The 18,696-nt window shown below is 42.1% G+C and overlaps 4 protein-coding genes across 4 annotated transcripts; all 4 read right to left on the minus strand.

Annotated features, from left to right (window-relative positions):
* Positions 1-2,352: 2,352 nt before the first annotated feature.
* F5B22DRAFT_613501 (DJ-1/PfpI family protein) lies at positions 2,353-3,953 on the minus strand. Its single transcript, XM_047975411.1, has 4 exons — positions 3,513-3,953; positions 2,887-3,407; positions 2,707-2,776; positions 2,353-2,636 (listed from the first exon to the last, which is right to left on the minus strand). Exons 1-4 carry the CDS (start codon positions 3,634-3,636, stop codon positions 2,548-2,550), a joined length of 804 nt encoding a protein of 267 aa, XP_047829148.1. The 5' UTR covers positions 3,637-3,953; the 3' UTR covers positions 2,353-2,547.
* F5B22DRAFT_287261 (uncharacterized protein) lies at positions 3,435-4,656 on the minus strand. Its single transcript, XM_047970370.1, has one exon. It carries the CDS (start codon positions 4,432-4,434, stop codon positions 3,820-3,822), a length of 615 nt encoding a protein of 204 aa, XP_047829149.1. The 5' UTR covers positions 4,435-4,656; the 3' UTR covers positions 3,435-3,819.
* On the minus strand, positions 3,935-7,062 carry F5B22DRAFT_613502 (uncharacterized protein). Its single transcript, XM_047975412.1, has 2 exons — positions 5,997-7,062; positions 3,935-5,916 (listed from the first exon to the last, which is right to left on the minus strand). The coding sequence occupies exons 1-2, from the start codon at positions 6,449-6,451 to the stop codon at positions 4,566-4,568; spliced, it is 1,806 nt and encodes a 601-aa protein (XP_047829150.1). The 5' UTR covers positions 6,452-7,062; the 3' UTR covers positions 3,935-4,565.
* Positions 7,063-11,330: 4,268 nt separating this feature from the next.
* Positions 11,331-13,069, minus strand: F5B22DRAFT_657500 (uncharacterized protein; the record flags this gene model as incomplete). Its single annotated transcript, XM_047980051.1, has 5 exons — positions 11,331-11,627; positions 11,688-12,278; positions 12,345-12,540; positions 12,601-12,669; positions 12,809-13,069. The coding sequence occupies 5 exons, from the start codon at positions 13,067-13,069 to the stop codon at positions 11,467-11,469; spliced, it is 1,278 nt and encodes a 425-aa protein (XP_047829151.1). The 3' UTR covers positions 11,331-11,466.
* Between the last annotated feature and the right edge of the window lie 5,627 nt (positions 13,070-18,696).

The following is an 18,696-nucleotide window of genomic DNA, read 5'->3' on the forward strand; positions in this document are numbered from 1 at the left end:
TATAGGTCACTACCCTACATCACTATTATTCATTAGGTAGTAAGTGAATAGCATGTGAACAGCCTGACTGACAAAGGAAACTGTATTTGATGACACTTGGATAGTGTCACTCACAACTGATGACCTTTCTGTGGTGGTGACCTTAAACAGTTGAGGCTCAGAACCCCAATTCTACTTGAATACTAGGCACACTGCTTGGATATCGGCGAGCATGGCCTATCAGACTCTTTCAATGACGCTCGACGATGATTATCAGAGCTACCATTCTGGCTGTAGTTTCACCATCAAAACAACAGCAATCTACCGGGCTTTCGTATTGCTACAATGTCACAAAAACCTATGAGCATAATATTTCCTTATCGCAATGAAGTAATGAGTCTTGAAGATCGCGGGGTTGCATCAAACTCTGGCACATAAAGTGTGACGAAGTAATGTCACGCAAAAGTCGAGAAACCTTCATATCACTATCAAATGCGCTGGGTAAGAATCGAACTGATGCATTGAGGAACCGTAAGTGAATTTCAAAGATACGGGTTTCTCTGCAGTATTCCATCGGAGTTATGATATTCAAAATACTTGAATCCAAAACAAACCAGAGAGGGGAAGTGTTACCCAGGGCGTAGGATGAAGGCAACCAAGCAATATATGAGACTAGGTAAGGAACAAGGTGGCCTTGAGGATAGGTTTCTAACTATCGGCCACGGGCGGTTATGAAGGCTGCCAGCGTGTCTCATCATAATAGCGGGGACTAAAAAGCATTAGCTGAGATAGTCTCGTATATTGCCGAGACCTGTGGTGTGATCGTCTCCCTGATAGCGAGTATTGAATATTGTCTGAGACTAGTGGACATGTATATCGGTACCGTCAATTGCCATTCGCATAGTAACTTTCATGTAGTCCTCGTCATACGTACAATGGGAGATAGATGACAGCCTACGATTCTAGAAGCAATACATCAGGTAGCACGGTTGATGTTACATGTCACAATTGAGCGAAGCTAAAGTGCGGCTCAACTGAGGTTCGAAGTTCGTGTATTCAAAACATACAACACACATTTGCCCATTATAGGCGAACTTCGATGGCTGGAGCATATAAAACCGCTTGAGGTGATACTGTAAGCGCTCCTGGTGGAGATACTGGTTATCACATTAAACGGAACATGATATTGAGAAATGTGGAATAACCAATTAGTTATTTCACTTAAATTTCCCTGTCTTCCCTATGAAACTATGACTACCATGTTTGCAAACTTCGTTATCCTAGTCAATGCCTCGAGTCTAGTAGTCCGCATATGACTTGGAAGGTCCCAAACACGTCGCTAATCATAGCGCCAATTACGGCGATACAATTCCAGGAAACAAGTCATTGAATGCTGCCCGAGAACGAAGAATTATTGAACACATACAGTTTCCATCTCGATATAAGGATTCCTAAACTATATGATGAGCAAAATCCGAGTAAATGCTGAAAAGTATTTGAACTTTGAACCTTCTAAGGCGGTATCGAATAATCTCTCTAGTCTTCTTGAGCATGAGAATTTCCACGTTAGAGGTGAGACTACCAACTCAAGTCTCACTTACAAGCCGCTATAGTTGTTGGCTTGCACTTAGGCATTTGATCACAGATCTTTTTGTTTGCTCCAGAGTACCACCTTAGATCTCTGTTGTAGTAGCTTACAATTCGTACAAAGAGTACAAAAGAACAAAGCCATTATAGCAGCCCCTTTCATACGCGCAACCACCTCTTTCAATGTTAACATTTGAGAATTTTCCCCTGCTTACACATCTATCTGGGCTTGATGACATGCATACTGTTTCGAAAACAGGTAATTGATGAAAAACTGAAGTTACAAAATCACTCGCTGTATAAGTTGCTAACGACTTTTCGTGACAACCCTCCTTTCGTCATTGTGTACACACTACGTTATCAAACCCTTCATAACACACTAACCAAGTCTCAAAGAAAATACGCCTAAAGAAAACCAAGCTCGAAATGTTCACAGATCCCAAGATGCATAACACGTATAGAGTTCAGGTGCTGATTGATCAGCCAATGATCATTCCCGAACCATGTGACATGGGAAGAAAGTGGCGTTGCTGTGCCTGTTCCAAGGAGAACCGCTACGAAGATACCTGTTGTGCTTCTTGTACCCATGGCCGATGTTGCAATTGCGTCATTGATTCTATCGAGTCCATTGCTTCCATCAAACATGATTTTGAAAGCGTTCCCCAGCCAAACTCTGCGCCTAAATGGTTATGCTGCGTTTGTTATGCTGCGAACAACCTTTCACAGAGGAGGTGTCAAACCTGCTACCACCCATCTTGTACACAGTGCAGATTTCGCGCGTAAGAGTGCCAAAACTTTGAATATGTATATTGAAGTAACCCTAGTCCCACGAATCCAGCGTGAGAAAAGGGGAGCTGTAGCTTATGTAGCTAAAAGACATCTAAGTAGTAACCAGATAGTAATATAACCCTTCTATAGACAAACGCCCGCTTAAATGCTGTTACGCTCTGGTGGTTCAATCCAAGTGCAAGGGAAAGGGTATCATATAGAACCCGTAGGTGTGATGTTAAATCTAGTCGCGAATGGGTCAAAGGTCTGAGGGTTTGGCACATACTCCTCGCGTCCCGTTACTGCGAAATATGAATTAGTTTGCTTTCTCAACCTGGAAAGAGCAGAGACTGTATCTTTCAAGGGACTTACCCAAATCAACCGCTTCCTGGCCCCAAATATGCTTGATCCAAGCAAAGGTAAGATCCATTCCCGCAGTAACCTAGAGATATTGTTAGCTTCTTAGACAAATATGATGTTGGGCCTGGAGAGAATCAAGAGAACAAAAGGCGGGAAAGGAGGTTGATTTGAGCAGAAAGGTTGTCAACTTACGCCAGAAGAACTCCAAATGTTCCCATCAACGACCCAGCGCGCAGGGCTCACCCATGTCGTATTCGGGCCATAGGATGTAATGGTAGCCCAAGATCCCTTATTTGTAGTCGCCTTTCTACCATCGAGCACACCAGATTTCGCGGCTAAGCCGGCTCCGGTGCACACCGTCAGGAGGTACTTCAGCTTTGGGTATCTGTCCCGGATGAAATCGGTGATGTGGGTGACATTCGGGGCGCGCACTCCAGGGCCACCTGGGACAATCAACACTTCAATATCATCGGGCGCATTATCGAAGGTATGCGTCGGGTTGATTGTGGGAAAGAAGGACGAATTGAATTTGTTCATTGAAGCCATCGCCGGCTCGGGGGTAACGGGATCCATGGTCTCGGCGAGAATATACAAGTTCATTGGGTTCTCAAGCGCCAGCACTTGGAGAGGGTCTATCACGCCAACCATGTCCTGCAGGAGCATGGCTCGAAACGTTACCACGGCAAAGTTCTTGGGGATGGTCTCGTTTGCGCCTGCTTAGTAAAAAATGTCAACCAGATTGAACAAAAAATGAAAAAAAATAAAAATAAAAATTAAAAAAATAGTTCGGATTGCAAGTCCTGTGATGATACACTTACATCTGGGCTTGATAGGAGGGTAACCGGGAGTGTGTCTAAGTGATCTAAGCGGGCCAGCCGCGTCGGCAACCAAGGCGGTGGCTAGCACCCATTGTAGGAAGTAAGGAACGAATGTTTTAAACATGGTGACTTTGATTTTGGATTTGATTGTGCGATCTGCGGTCCAGCCTTTGCGCGCGTGTATTGTTACCTAGGTAGGTAGGTAGGTAGGGAGGAGGAGAGGGAGTTGTGGTTGTTGCTGTCTAAGACTGCAGACGGGAGTCTTTATCCAATTTATATTGCGAGTAGATTCATCAAGATGGCGGACTCACCGCATCCCTGCATTGGGCGAAGCGGCCTCCCTGGATGCATAGATACCTATCCCATACCTATCCCATGTCCATCCCATGCCCATCCCATACCCATCCCATACCCATCCCATACCTCTGCGCTGGTTGCACGTTGCGGTGCACATCGCGGTCCACAGCCGTTGTGGGTGATCTTCCACCTTACACAGATTCCAAATCACGTGACTCCCCTTGACCCAATCAAGTGGCCAAGCTGGCGACAAGATAAAACATGCTGTTCGGATGTTTGTTTCAACCGGCTCCATAGCACGTGACCACGCCCCAATCCAGCAGTGATAGCCCATGATAGCCCACGATCGACCGGCACGGTTGGAACGATTGGCTCCGGCGAGCAAACAAATGAGCAAGTTCCCCATGTACGCCCAGGTACGCCTTACCCTGTGAGCGGCTACGGAACCAGGCCTCCGCCTCCGCACATAGCATGTCTGGCCCTTTGCGCCAATCGATCGTTGCATGTACCTGTCCAGCCCAGCCAGCGTAGCTTTCCGTGAAACAGGGGCCGGACGGCCGGCGCGAATCCAACGTCGGCCAACATCATCACGGAAGCAGATACTCCCCCCAAGTGAGGGGGCCATAGGCCACCGACGGAAGAATGGTCAAACGGGCTATTTGAGATTACCTTCAATGCGCGCCACATTCATTTCAACCGCTCTTTTATTTTTATTTTTTATTTTAGTTATATTATTTTATTTTTGATCTTATTTTTTTATGAGCTAGGCGTCAGCCCCAAGTTACTATATACATCCTGTTGCAACTTCCCTTGGCAGCGGTATCGTGATGAGGGGATGTCTCGCTTGTCCTGGAAGCCAATACACTTCCAGCACGTCAGTATGTTGTCGGGGTCGTATTTGGCCTTGATTTTGACAAGTTTTTCGTAATTCTCCCGTCCGTAATACGACTCCTGCCAGCCCGTCATGAAGGGGTTGGCTTCGTTGAAGTGCGAACCGGCGTCGGGACCTGCAAGAGCCTCGAGCTGCACAGTAGAGTTAGTTAGATTTGTGACAAAGTTGACACGATCCTCATATGAGCTGTTCCACGCCATCGATCCAATCGTCTGCAAATGCCACAACGAGCGGTACCAAGCTGGCGTGAGCGAGGTACCAAAAGTTCTTGTCGCAAAGCTCTCCGGATCCTGTAACCGCTGGTACGTGAAAGGCGTCGTCACGGGGGTGTAGAAGTTGACGGGGTTGAACCCGATCTCGGCAATTGATCGAAAGTAAGACATTATCTTCTCTTTACCTTCCTCCGTTGCGAATAGGTTATCGGGCAGCAAACGACTAGACCCCATGCCCATGTTCCCACCCTGCATCGTATCAAGAGGCAACAAGAATGCGTTCCAGATGTACAGCCAGTTCGGGTACACGGCTACATTGCTTGTGCCTCCGTGAGACAGCGCGAAACCCGTCACTCGTTGGAACGACGCCCGGGCCTTAGTCCCGTTGTCCGAGATGTAGTCTGAGGTGGGATTGAAGTGCGTCACGTATGTGCCGGCAACGTGACCGCCCCAGCCTTGGCGGCCCCATTCCAGGGATTCGTCGACCAGAAGCTTAATCCATTCCAGCGCAGTCTCGGAAGAGATGTTGGAAGGTAGATGCACGTCCGCGAAAGCAATAGGCTCGCGAGGTATGACGCTGTGGGTGGCGCTGAGGATAACACCAAAGCTACTACCGCCCCCTCCTCGCAGAGCAAAAAACAGGTCAGGATTCTGACACGCATTAACAGTGCGCTCTTTCTCATCAGGCGTCACAATCTGAAATTCGACGACGCGATCGGCCCCCATTCCATACACAGGGCCGAGAACGCCGTGGCCGCCTCCTACCAACCACCCACCAGAAACCGCTACAGTCGGTGAGTACGGGCCCAAGATGACGCTGTCGTGCATGTCGGCGAATACGTGTGCATCGCCGCTGGGTGCGCCAGCGCCGACGATCATGACTCTGCCGACATCTTCCTTGCACCCTTGAGGAACAAATGACTCGCGATATTCCATGTCTTGCAAGTTATGAGTCCAAAGACTAAGCGTGCCCTTTCCTGAGTTGCGCGTCATGTAATCATGGCTATAAAAGCGTGAGCGACCGCGTTTTCCGAACAGATGAGTCAAAGCTGAAGCTTCAACGTCTGTGAAGTGTAAACTTACCCAGAATTCTTGACGGAAAGCTTTACATTGTGTGCTCGCGCGAACTTGAGGGCTGCCGTGACATCCGAGCCGTTGGTGATCTCAATGTAATATGATGGTACGCTTCCCTGATTACAGGTGGCGTTGCTCGCGGGGATGCCGGCTGGAGTAACGGTATTGTCGATGAGGCATTGATCCAAGGGGTCCGACAAGCACGTTTCACTTTGCAAATTCATGAAAGCGCCTGGGAAATTTGTTCGCAACTGCCCTGTCTTCCAATCGTCCCTGACAATGCTACATCTCGGCTCGTCGACTGAATTCGCTCTGCCACTGTAGGATGAGAAACACGGCAAGGCTATCGGCTTCGAAGCCCTCAATCGACCCTCAACGGTGGCATTCAAAATGTGCCATGGCTGCGAGATGCATGATGCGCCCACCCCGACGAGAAGGCCCGCGATAGAAACAAGAGACTTCATGGCGACGGCATAAACGAATCTCGTCCACCCATGGAGAAAGGGTTCTTTAGGAACCGAAAACACTAGGTCGCTTCACTTAATATCGCTGGATGTCATGCCCGAGCCGGAGGCTGGGATGGAAGCTCAAAATGCTGCTATCCTCATTCTCGGCCTTGCTTACGCATATCATGATGCGATGTCTTGATGCCCTAGGCCAGATTAAGAAAGTGCCATTACTAAACATGTGCATGCTTAGGGCGTTAGCGGCGAAAATTACGATACTATGTTCTGTAGATCGAGAAGCGGTAAAGGGTAACTGTTAACTGCCCATGGACTCTTTCATAACGGGAGTGTAGCCCTGTTAGAGAGGGCAGTTGGTACATGTAATTAAGACAATGAGCGCCAAGCTCACCATTTTAACTAAACGTTTGTTGGGCATTGGTTTGGTAGCCAACGTTCATAACACACAGTCTAAACTGATTTCAACAAGTTAATGTCGTATTTTCTCTTGACAGCCAGCCAATCGAATGGGGGTATGGTTTGATTGGCTATTGGCAAGACTGGGTTTGAGTTCTCAACTCCGCATTACACATAGTAATGTGAGGTGCTAATACATACCTGCTAATTCAAGCGTACTCATCTAAAATATATGACAATAATTAATGGGTGATATACTAGTAAGCGTAGACTCGATATTCACCTTATTGAGCCCCTAGATAAGTGCGATGCGGTAAGATACAAGGGCCTAGGTACGTAGGCAAGCGATAATATTGTTGATGAACCGCCAGATCTGGCTCGGGGTGTGTATAGTAGCTCATTTACTTAAATCACTAAAAGCGGCATATGTGAAGGATAATTGCAATTTTGTCTTTCCTGGGAGGATACTCTTTGCCTATCAATTCCGATAGGTACTAAACGCGGAAGACCATATGTATATGTTAAGCCCTTAATATACGGGGGCCCGTTGTCAGCTGTCAACGCCCTGTCAGCAATATAGCTCATCAGCCACATTCAAGCGCACACCAAGCCATGTGCTTAGCCACCCCCTTTTAGCCACTCGAGTACCTAGATGAAGATATCATGAACAAAAAGGACAATTATAGGCAGAATTCTGTATTCTCAATTAAAATAAGAAGTTCTACCTGGGTTTCAATATAAAGGTACTTCATGTAATGAAATTCGAAACACTTACAATATACTGGAAGAACGCCACCACAAGAGCACGGTGCTTGTGGGCATCTCTCTGGACTGATAGTTGGCTCGTTAGCATTGCATTGAAACCTAGTTGAATAGAGGCCTTCAATGTAATGGCATTAATATTTCCCGAGCAATAGGTCAGCTTCCATGTCCCACGTTGGATTGATTTCATCACTTCCTAGGGTGACCTTTTCGCATCACGTGATAATAGAGTATTCAGTCACTGAATGAGACGCGACTCTGAATGCTTGGGGTAACAATCTCATCGCGATGAGGGTCGCTTTGGTGATTCCGGGGAAGATTTAGCTGGAATTATCAGATTATGCTAACGCACTCTGCGTCTTTGAGCCGCGGGTTTGACTCACAGCGCGACTGTCGGCCACGTTATACCGCTTCTCAGATAGAGGCTACTCTCTGTTGATGCAAGGAGTTTAGTTAACAGATTTCCAACTTCCAGGCAACAGGTGCTCATTTACAGATCAAAGTAGATCCTCGACTTAAGAAATGCCGGATGCAGCTAATGAAAGGACCTTGTATGGTAGAATATTTCTATCGATGCTAGAAGGGCTGACTCTAGGCAATCATATCAATCATGTTTCTTATTCATTTTTCATGAAATTGCGCCTGATATACGTTCCCTGATAATTAACGAGTCTCCATCCGCGATATTGGGATTAACCATATCCCGAAGGAAAAACACCGATCCTTGATGCTTATACCTATCATGATCACATTACAGTGATCTGTACCAGCCCGAAAACGCTGTGGCTAGGAAAATGATAAACTCATTCCTAGAAAATGGTATCTTTAGCCGCATACCGCAAATATTGAAGCTAGATATCCCTGTATGCGGATCATCTATTACCGTTTAGGTGAAAACCTCATACATCAGCTTTGATGGCGAGTTGAAATTAGATCATAACCAGTATTGGAGAAGATCGTGGTACCTTCGCCGAGCAGCTTTCTCTTCTTTAATTTCAGATTTCTCTCAGTGAGACTAGTACCGTAGCCTATAAAACTGCAGGCATTTGAGTTTTGTGAACAATGCACATTGATGTACTTGTAAATCTGCTGTTACTGTCAGCTTGGTTTCCGTATCTGATACTTTGTTCCTACGCCTGTGAGCTACCCTCTGAATTATCATTGGCCAGATCTTACGTTACTGACTGGGGTATTGCACTCTTAAGATCCTCTCACTGCCTGTCTATCCAGACAGAATAACGCCGCTGGCGCTTCATGTACTTCAGTCTTTAGCACTTCCCCCTCGAATTACTGCGCTTTTCGCATTAATCTCCTCTGAATACGCTTATGCAGGACTCAACTATACGTGCATCAGACTCTACCATCTCTGTCACGCTATATTTACGCTCCTTCAATCCAAATACTAGAAGCGAAAAAAACCTACTGCCCTGTAGATAGCCCTCCGAAGTCTCTATATCTAGACGCACACACTAGCTATACCTCTAGTGTTTCCAGTGCTCTTACGGAATTTCTAACTGCGAGGGTGGATGAATCAATGGCCAGAATGATTGAAACCAGTTCGGTCACACTCTTTAGCACTCACAGCTCGCTTTTCCCAGTGGGCACGGCTGCCCCCTTATCCGCCGGCGGTATAACTCTCTTAGTCGATACAACTTCGGCTCCAGATACTCCGGCAAATGTCACATATGACCAGTCATATAGCACAGTAACTACACGCGAGGGCTTGTCTCTTCTTGCGTGTGTCCCAGATGCCGTTCTTATCTGGCTTATGATGTTCGTTGCGGCATTAATAGCCTCATTATGAAGTCTGGTCCATCTACAAGAAGGGATATAGATGCAGCTTAGATCTATAGGCTATAGGAAATAACCTAGGCAATTATTTAATACACACTACTCACAAGGGTTGAATTCCAGGCTATTCACAATATAATAATCCGCTAGATCTGCAAAGGCCTCTGGGCCGCTAGGTCTCCTTCTTGCCTTTAGTTCCTGACTTTGACTCTATATACAATCGGTACGGCATTTCCCAACCTCGGTGATCCGTAGTCTCACGCCACCGAAGTCTATATAATCTCAGTCTTCGCAATACAGGCGCCGGTAGCCGTAGGGATCTGCATGATCGATCGTACGAGAGTGCAACACTTGGTGAAAATGCGAAGGACTTAGTTGAAATTCTTGATAATATATCAGAAAAGGGATGATTGCAGGATGGAACTATAGACTACACTAAACATTCTATTCTTATATCAATTCCGATTATCATTTGAATCATCGTTTGACATTATCTGTGCTCTTCCTGACCTGACGTCATTAGCTTGCAGATTTCGAGCTTCCTTCGTCCTATACTGCTTTGGTCTTTGGGACGTGAGGTAGGGGTCACAGCTAAGGAATTTCTCGTGAGGCACGAATGATTCGCGAGATAAGCTTTTTTTTCTAGCCCAACTTCCAGCCTTGAAAGGTTTTAATCAGAATAACCACCTTATTACGAGGCTACAAGACACCTACAAGACTGTAACAAAGAAGACTCCTCCTGTATATAGCTTCAGCTTTGCCCGCAAGAAGGTTGGGGGGGCCTGTGCGCAACAATAGAAGCCATTAGCCAGTATACCGGGTCCTGACACACCTCTCCGCAATATGTTGGAATAGGTATTCCACCCTGCTTCGAAAAGAGCAAAACAGACGTGCGGCTTAGTGCTAGTGTTGGATTACGTGAGAGCTCGCACATTGAGGTCGATCTGAACGTGAAGATGTTTCCCGCCATGAAGTATCACGAGGGCTAGTTGAGCGAGCGCCTTGTATCCCGTGACCGTATTGATCGGCAGCGTAGCTACACGGGCAAACTACCCCATTGTCTACCGCTGTACACGTCACGTACTAATTGGCTACATTCAGTTCTCATGCTGACTTGCTATATTGGGGTCACCGTGCCCAGAATTCTGCTGTTCTCGACACATATTTCTTTCGACATCTCCGTTGCGATGTCATCCTAGACGGCCTTCGACACCATACAACCTTCTTGCCCATAATAATAGAGATGATGAGATATGCCACTTATTGAACCTGTAAATGCTCGTGGGACGTCGACGATATCCTCGCTACCCTCTTAACTATTGTTGTTAATAGATAATGCGTGATAATACAACTTAACCATGACCTGACTCATTCCATTGGTATGTAGGTACCTGTATACCTAGTCAATCGTAGATTAGATAGTATGGACGAACAGTAAGTATACCGTGTATGTTCATATACGTCTAGGTACTAGATGATGGGCTAATTATCACTCTCGTTGCAGGTAATACTGTGCAAGTGGGGAGAAGAGTAGCTCAACAACAGATATTTCTGTCCCCGGATTTCAATACATGCTGTACGATTCCTGGGTACACAAGCTACTACAATAGTGTATTGTATTTAGATATCAAGCAACGCGTCACTTAAGGGCTCCGAGATCAGTATCAGCATAGGCAAAATATATTCAGATAATACATAACGCATATATAGTAACCATTGACAGCATTGATATAGCCATCGTTACATGATACGTTATCTCAAGTATATCATCTCAATCTTCAGATCCATCCACTCCAACTTCCTATTACACTCCAATCTGTCAATAGCGTAGAGTAGATCTAGCTTAGATCCTTTCACGCCCAATACATGCATAACTCCAAATCCATGCGAAAACCATGACAAAGGAAAACTAGAATACATGAAACCTCCCATACATAAGAAAAGTACCGTTACAGTCCAAGTTGCAATAATTCTGACAATCTGTTCTTAGCAGTGGACTGCACAGCTCGACGACTCTCATAGACATTAGTGCATGCGTGAGAGACGTTACTGTCGATCATTCACGCTTAGGGTCCGAATAAAACTCGGTCCAAGTCATCGTTGCCTTGCTCGAACAAGACCGCGCTGAAATCAACATGATCGAAGTCGAAGAAAGCCAATGGGTCGTCCTCATTATTGTTGAGGCTATTGTCGACGAACTGACTAGGAAGGTCATGGTCAATCGGACCTGCGAGGAAATCAAGTCAGCAAACTATACCACTTGCGCAATGAAATTAGGAGGACTAACCTGCATCGGACACGTTGGAGTGGTTACCATTCGCGACCGAGGATGCCTCAGCGCCCTGGATGATGGGGCTAGAAGCGACCTCTGGATTAAACCAGTTGTTGAAAAGCTCAGCGCCGTCCTCATCAGATACCGCCGCAATAGCTGTGGAAACTTCGTCTTGCTGGACGACATCTGGCATATCGTTTCTTGACACGGGGCTTTGTACGAGTGGCTCTTCTCGGTCGACGTTGTTAATAGCAGGATTTGCTACTGCGAATTGTGGTGAAGGGATAATAATGAGCTGCTCTTCTCGGTCGGCGTTGTCAACAGCAGGACTTGCTACTGCGGATTGTGGTGAACGGATAGGAATGAGCTGTTCTTCTTGGTTGGCGTTGTTAACAGCAGGATTTGCTACTGCGGATTGTGGTGAACGGATAAGAATGAGCTGTTCTTCTCGGTCGGCGTTGTTAACAGCAGGATTTGCTACTGCGGATTGTGGTGAACGGATAGGAGTGAGCTGTTCTTCACCACGTCGGAGCCTGGCAGCCTGATCGATGTATGGCTGTTTTTCCGCATCACTCAGTTTCTTCCACCAGTCGCTAGCAACTCTCGCTATTTACGCACATTAGGTTAGTTTTCCTCACACAAAATCGTGGGTGAAGAAGCTGGGACACTTACAAATCTGCCCGTTTTCGATGCCAGGGTGCGTGTTTTTGATTTGTGCTACCATAGCTCTGCGATAGCACATGAAGCAGTTTGGCTTTCCCACCTTTTTAGGGTCCTTTTGCTTCTTAGCCCTCTTGCGGGGATTCTCAACCTCTGGGGAGTCAACCTCTCGGGAGAGTTTTCGCTTGTTGTTGGCTGCTCCGTGGTTCTGTGCAGGCACACTCTGTGAGTGAACGTCGGGATTCTAGCCCAGGGCGTTCTGTCCCACATACGCGCCATACAGAACCGGAAACTGTGCAGCAGGAGGTGGAGGAATTGCTCGGAAAGGAGGATACGGCTGTTTCCAAATCCTAAATTAGCACTCATACAGTATGGTGGTAACATGAAGAAACAACAGGGTTAATACTGAATATGCAAAGCCATTCGTGGCCTCAAAACAAGGCAAAGTTCGGTAGTAACAAACACATAATACTCACCTGCATTGTGTATCCTGTTTGAAAGTAATCCCCATGGGGGAAGGCCGGTTGCGGCATCATGCCCATCGGATCATGGGCCATTGGCGCCATAAATGTAGGCCGATGACCTTGGTATAGATCCTGACGATCCAGAGGCGCAAAGTCGTATGGGAGGGCATTTACGTTGAGAGGGTTCTGAACAGGCATGGCAGTGGAATTCATATCAGCAGGTACCCTGAAATTGTCGTATTCATAGCCGACAGGGACACTTGCAGCCGGCATGGGAGCCACACTACACGGTTATGATTAGTATGACCACAAAAGAGGACGAAAAGCAAAGAAGCGTGACGTCTAGAAGCAATTGAAGGAAACTGGTCTGGCGTCGAAATCGGAGCATTCAGGTGGATGGATGATCGTGATACATGTAGAGAAGTGATCTTGATGTGAAGGTTCTGGGTTACTCACTTAAATTGATATTCGGCGTTTAGATCCATTGGTACATGGGCTGTGAAGCTTGACGAAGAGCTTGCAAGCGTTGTAGAATCGCTTCTGGTTCAAGGGGTTGCGAATCAAGCGACAGATGATGTTAAATGTAAGTACAGCGTAGTTGAGGCAGTATCTCGTGCAAAGGTGTGCAAAGTTGTGTGCAAGTAAGAAGCTGAAGAAGAGAGAAAAGAGAAACTCAAGTTGGTTGAGGAGGGGGAAGGTTTTATACCTTTTGGGTTGAGGCGGTGGGAGGTGGTGGGATGCGCACCGCACCCCGGCAACAGTTACCCGGCCATAGAATGTAACCCTCAATTGAAACCTCAATGGGCTTTCTAAGTGTTGTAGGAAGGTGGGAGGTCGGGTATTGTCGACATTGTTACCTAGGTACCGCCCAGACCGTTGCCCAGCCACCAGAGCGATGCACACACAAATTCTCTCGGTGAAAACCTAGAATTATATTATGAACCATCAGCGGAGATTGGAAGATAAAAATTAGTAACTCTTTTCTCATCAATGGCGTCAGGTGATAGAGTGACATGCAAATTCCTGTTTATTCACAGTGGGCGCCCAGACCGCGTACCATGTGATCGGTGGCAAATTTGAGCAACAGGTCCTTTGGTATTAATGAATATTCACTGATCGAAATTGACCAGGCTCTATATTTCTCGAGGTAACCATCATGTCAGTACATGGCCATGGCTGGAAGCGCGGTGATAAACGTTCTGTCTTATCTTCACAACTAATGACAGAGTTATCGGCATCTTTACTGACTTGAAATCTTTAGTATGGATAGCTTTTAATTAATTCTTTGTGATAACTAAACAACTACTCTGTTTCGTATACTATTGATATGCTGATATACATTATCAGTGTAACTCTACACCTCCTACATGTGATATGTTATTTCACGATATTACTTGGATCTAGCACCTCTATTCTAAGTGAGGATTATTGCACTACTATCTCACATATTATCAACAATTTGAAATTCTCCTAAGCTTCGCACAGATGCTAATCACATGAGATAATGATAGCTAGGAACGCTCGCTTTGGTTGACGAAGATAATAGACTTTTAGTGTAGGTGCGATTAATATGTTGTGAAGAAAGAATTCGTATATGTCAGATGTTGAGTGTTAAAGTACATGAGATTTATCGGCTCTTTCATTCTCCTTTTCTGTTCTTATACACTACTTCCACCAAATTACGCTGATTTGCTAGGAAGGAAACGATCTTAGACCGCGATTAGGACACAACGGCTTTAAGTCTTGTATTCCACAAATCCAGGTAACTAGTTTGACATGCTTGAAACGCAGCTGTTGAATGAATGTGTTCAATTAGAGGCTCCAAGGTTCGAAGCCGGCGTGCCGCGGTATGGAACGGGGCTGGGTACTATAATGCTCACACCGAAAACGCACAGACCCAATATATGCCAACCAGTTATTCCGCAGATGACCAACCTTTTCAATAAAAAGAAGTGCACAGACCAATGGCCTACGCGATAAACAATAGAATCATTAACTCATAGAAAACAAAGCGGAAGAGGATTTCCATTACGCGCCTGCATGAAAGCGGAGACACCATTGGGCCTTTGAGAACCATAACAATGCCATTCAAGTTTCTTTCAACAACATTAATCATTACAGCTAAAAATTAGTTTATTATATACATGACAAGCCCTCGCCAGTCGTAGCTTTGGACATCATCTCTCATGCGTTCGCCGCCTGCCGTATATCGAGGTGGCCCAGGTACCGAGTCAGCATGGCGAGCTTGACACTTCACGCCAAAAGAGCGAAACCCAAGGTAGGATTGTGATTCATCTTGTTGATTGGAAAGCCAACCGCCGCTGCAGTGGTAAAAATATTGTTGCAATACACCTCTACCCTGGACTAACCCGACAGAAGAGGTCTGACAATCTTCATTGGTTTTGTGATCGATTACGCGGGAAAACTTGACAGAAGGTAATAGCGGATGTGTAAAATCATCAAGATTCTTGTTAGAGCAGGAGCTCGAATTGACGTTCTATGTATGTAACGGCTCACTATGATCCGGAGGGGAAACAAAATAAGCCTAAGTCTGAGATAATTCAGAATTTGTTAGAGTTAGGTGCTTCACCACTGGTTAACTCTAGGGGTACCACCAAAGGAACGACGCTTTACGATCTTTTTTGAATAACTTGAAATAGGGCTGGTGTGTTCGGAATGAGGATTGGGCTATCATGCGTTTGAGATGGGACGAAAGGATGTGACATGTGCTTGAATCAATTAAATTGCTTCTTGACTGTGGTTCCAATATCAAACCAGAAAATGTGCTTTCTAATGTCGTGTTTTTATGCCCTGAGCTACAGACTGACTCGAAGGAGCTCTGGTGTACTCTTATTGCAAGGTGCTTGGTACCCACCATCGCAATGAATTCGCTCAGGCTTTCTTAGCCTATGTTATTTCACGTCAATTTGGAGAACAATCGCTTCAAGTTCAGTGCTGTAATCCTAGTCTATCAAAGGAGCAGAGCTAAATGGGCAGTTAGCCGTTTGTTTCCTGCTGTCAGTCATCTGCAGCTATGTTACACTATAAATTATACCGCTAAAATTAGTATGGCACGCTATGTAGCACCTATGTTGTTCGATGATCCTGGCTTGTTTTTGGCCCCTTTTTCACGAAAGTTGAAGGCGCGTGGAGTGGTTGATGGCAGAAAAGGTGAAGGTGTTGAAGTTAGAAGTGTGTGTGGGGCTGGTGATAGCTTCAAGGGACAGGTGCTGAACTCGAATCTGTTCATGATAGCGGCTTGACGCCTTCTCGCTACACTATTCTATATGGCGACTTCGATTCTTTCCAACTTTCAATTGAACTTGGTGCCATCGCGGCTAACCACGGTTTTGGCAAAGCTTTTAATTGCAGCGGGACCGTTCTACCGCGTGTAATAAGCGCAATTCTCACCACCTGGCCGAGTACTTGGCACGATTTGATGAATGGAACTCCCAAATTCTATAATCTCCCGACTCAAATCTCATCTTAATCTATCTGCTCGAATCAATGCATATTAAGAGATGAGCACGGAGTCTTAGTCAAGATTGCTGAGGCCCGGATGTTCTCTGTTAAAGGTTCTAATTCTGTCACACGGCCAAGACTTCAGAACCGAAGATAACCGATACTACCCCTAGAGGAAAGTGAGGCTATAAGCGATTGGATAAAGATAATCTGTTAGCTACAAAAAGACCAACAGTTAAGGCATGAATGCCTAACAGACAGAAGGGAGTCATAAATTGTATAAGGCCTAAATAAGCATAAATAGCTAAAAAATCTCCCATTCCAGGATAGGAGAAAGAAAAAGAAAGATTAAAGCTTTAAAAACCCCCTAATAAATTATTAATAAATATAATTAAGTTTTAAACCCTTTATAAAAGCTTTTATTATAAATAATTTATTATCCCCTTTAAAATATTTTAATATAGTTTAAACCTTTATATAATAAATAAGCTTTAATATTTTTATATAATATTATTTTAAACCTAAATCTTTATAAATATAGGATTACTTTAATAATCCCTTTATTTTAAATAAAAAGGTATTATAAACTTTAAGTTTTATATTTAATAATTTAAATGCTATATAATATAACCCTAATACCTTTATTTAAAGAATTAAAAGTAATTATTAAATATAATAAAAACTTAAAGCTTTAAATCTTTAATAAATAATAAATATACCTTAGCTTTAAAACTTTAATTTTATTTCCTATTATTTTAATAATAATAATTTTCCTTTATTATATAATAATTATTTTAAAAATAAATAATAAATAAATTATTCCCCTTTATTTTAATATATTTTTAAATCCTATTAATTTTTTATTAAGGATATTTTATCCTTTAATAATTTATAAATGGAGTTAAAATAAGTTAAATCTTTATTTAACATTTTTATTAATTTTAAATAAAACTTAATCTTTATTTTTAAATAAGCTTTAATTTTATTATTACCTATTATATTTAAACTTATTTATTTTAGCTAAATTATATTTCCTTTTTTAAAAGGATTACCTTTTTTAAAAAACCTTTTTTAATTTATTAATTAATTAACCTTATAATAAATACCTTTTATTATAATACTTAAATTACTATTTAATATTATAAAAATTACTTTTTATAATTTAATTATTTATAATAATATTAAAAAAGTAAAAATAAAATATATAAATATAATAATTTAAAACCCTTTATAATAAATTATAAATATTTATAATTATATAAATAAAACCTTTTAAATTGCTTAATCCTTATAAAAATATAAATAAAGAATACCCTTTAAATAAAAAGAAATATTTTAAAATATATATATTACTATTTATAATATATATAATATTTTAATTAATTTATATTATAATAGGGTTAAGAATAAGGGTATAAACATTATAGAAGAAAGAGTATAACGGACGCTTCACTTTAATTTTTTTTATTGCTTTTATATATATAAAATATAGGTTGCCCTAACGTAAGCTAAATAAAGGAGACCTAATAGATAAACTATAATATACCTTAAAAAATATATATTACTTTACCTTTTATATTTATTAATTAAAGCTTTTTATATATTATTTTATAATTTTTAATAAAAGGGTATAGGTTTATTAATTTATTATTATTACTTATTAATTATCCCCTTAGCTCCCTTTATATTAATGTTTTCAATAAAGCAAATAAAATTAAAACGTTTAATATTCCTTAAAATACAACTTATAATTAAAAGATTAATATTTTAACTAATAAAGCTTATAAAGATAAAATATTAAACATTTGCTTTTAAAAAGTTTATTACCTCCTTTTTTATTCTTTAAATCTTATTATCCGGATATAATACCCTATTAATTATTTTAATTCTTATTATATAAAATTATTTAAAATATAAAAACTAAAGAAATAATATAAAGTATTAAGCTAATATAAGCTTATTAAAATGGCCTATAAATTAAAAACAACTTAAAGAAAAATTATTAATTAAACTATTAATAAATATTAACTTAAAAATAATAAATTATAACTTATATTTCTTTTCTTTATTTTATTAAGTTCTTTTAATTAGTTTAATCATTTATAAAACATTATATAAACCTTTATAAATAAAGCTAAGTAAACTTTTACCTTATTATATAAATAAATAAAAGAATAAAAAATAAATAATAAAAGATAAAATAATTAAACCTTTATATTTAATTTTAAAAGTCTTTATTACTTTTATTTCTTTAAACTATTATAAAAGATATTTTTATAATATTATAAACTTATAATTAAAACTATTTCATTTATTTAATTTTTTTATATTATTAAATAAAAATCCTTAAATTTAAATAATATTATTTATATTAATATTTATTAATAATTATTTAATTAATAAACCTAATAATACTACTTTAAATAACTTAGAAATTA

The sequence above is a fragment of the Xylaria bambusicola genome (genome assembly GCF_022495145.1).
Source record: "Xylaria bambusicola strain CBS 139988 unplaced genomic scaffold F5B22scaffold_32, whole genome shotgun sequence".
Taxonomy (NCBI): Eukaryota; Fungi; Ascomycota; class Sordariomycetes; order Xylariales; family Xylariaceae; genus Xylaria; species Xylaria bambusicola.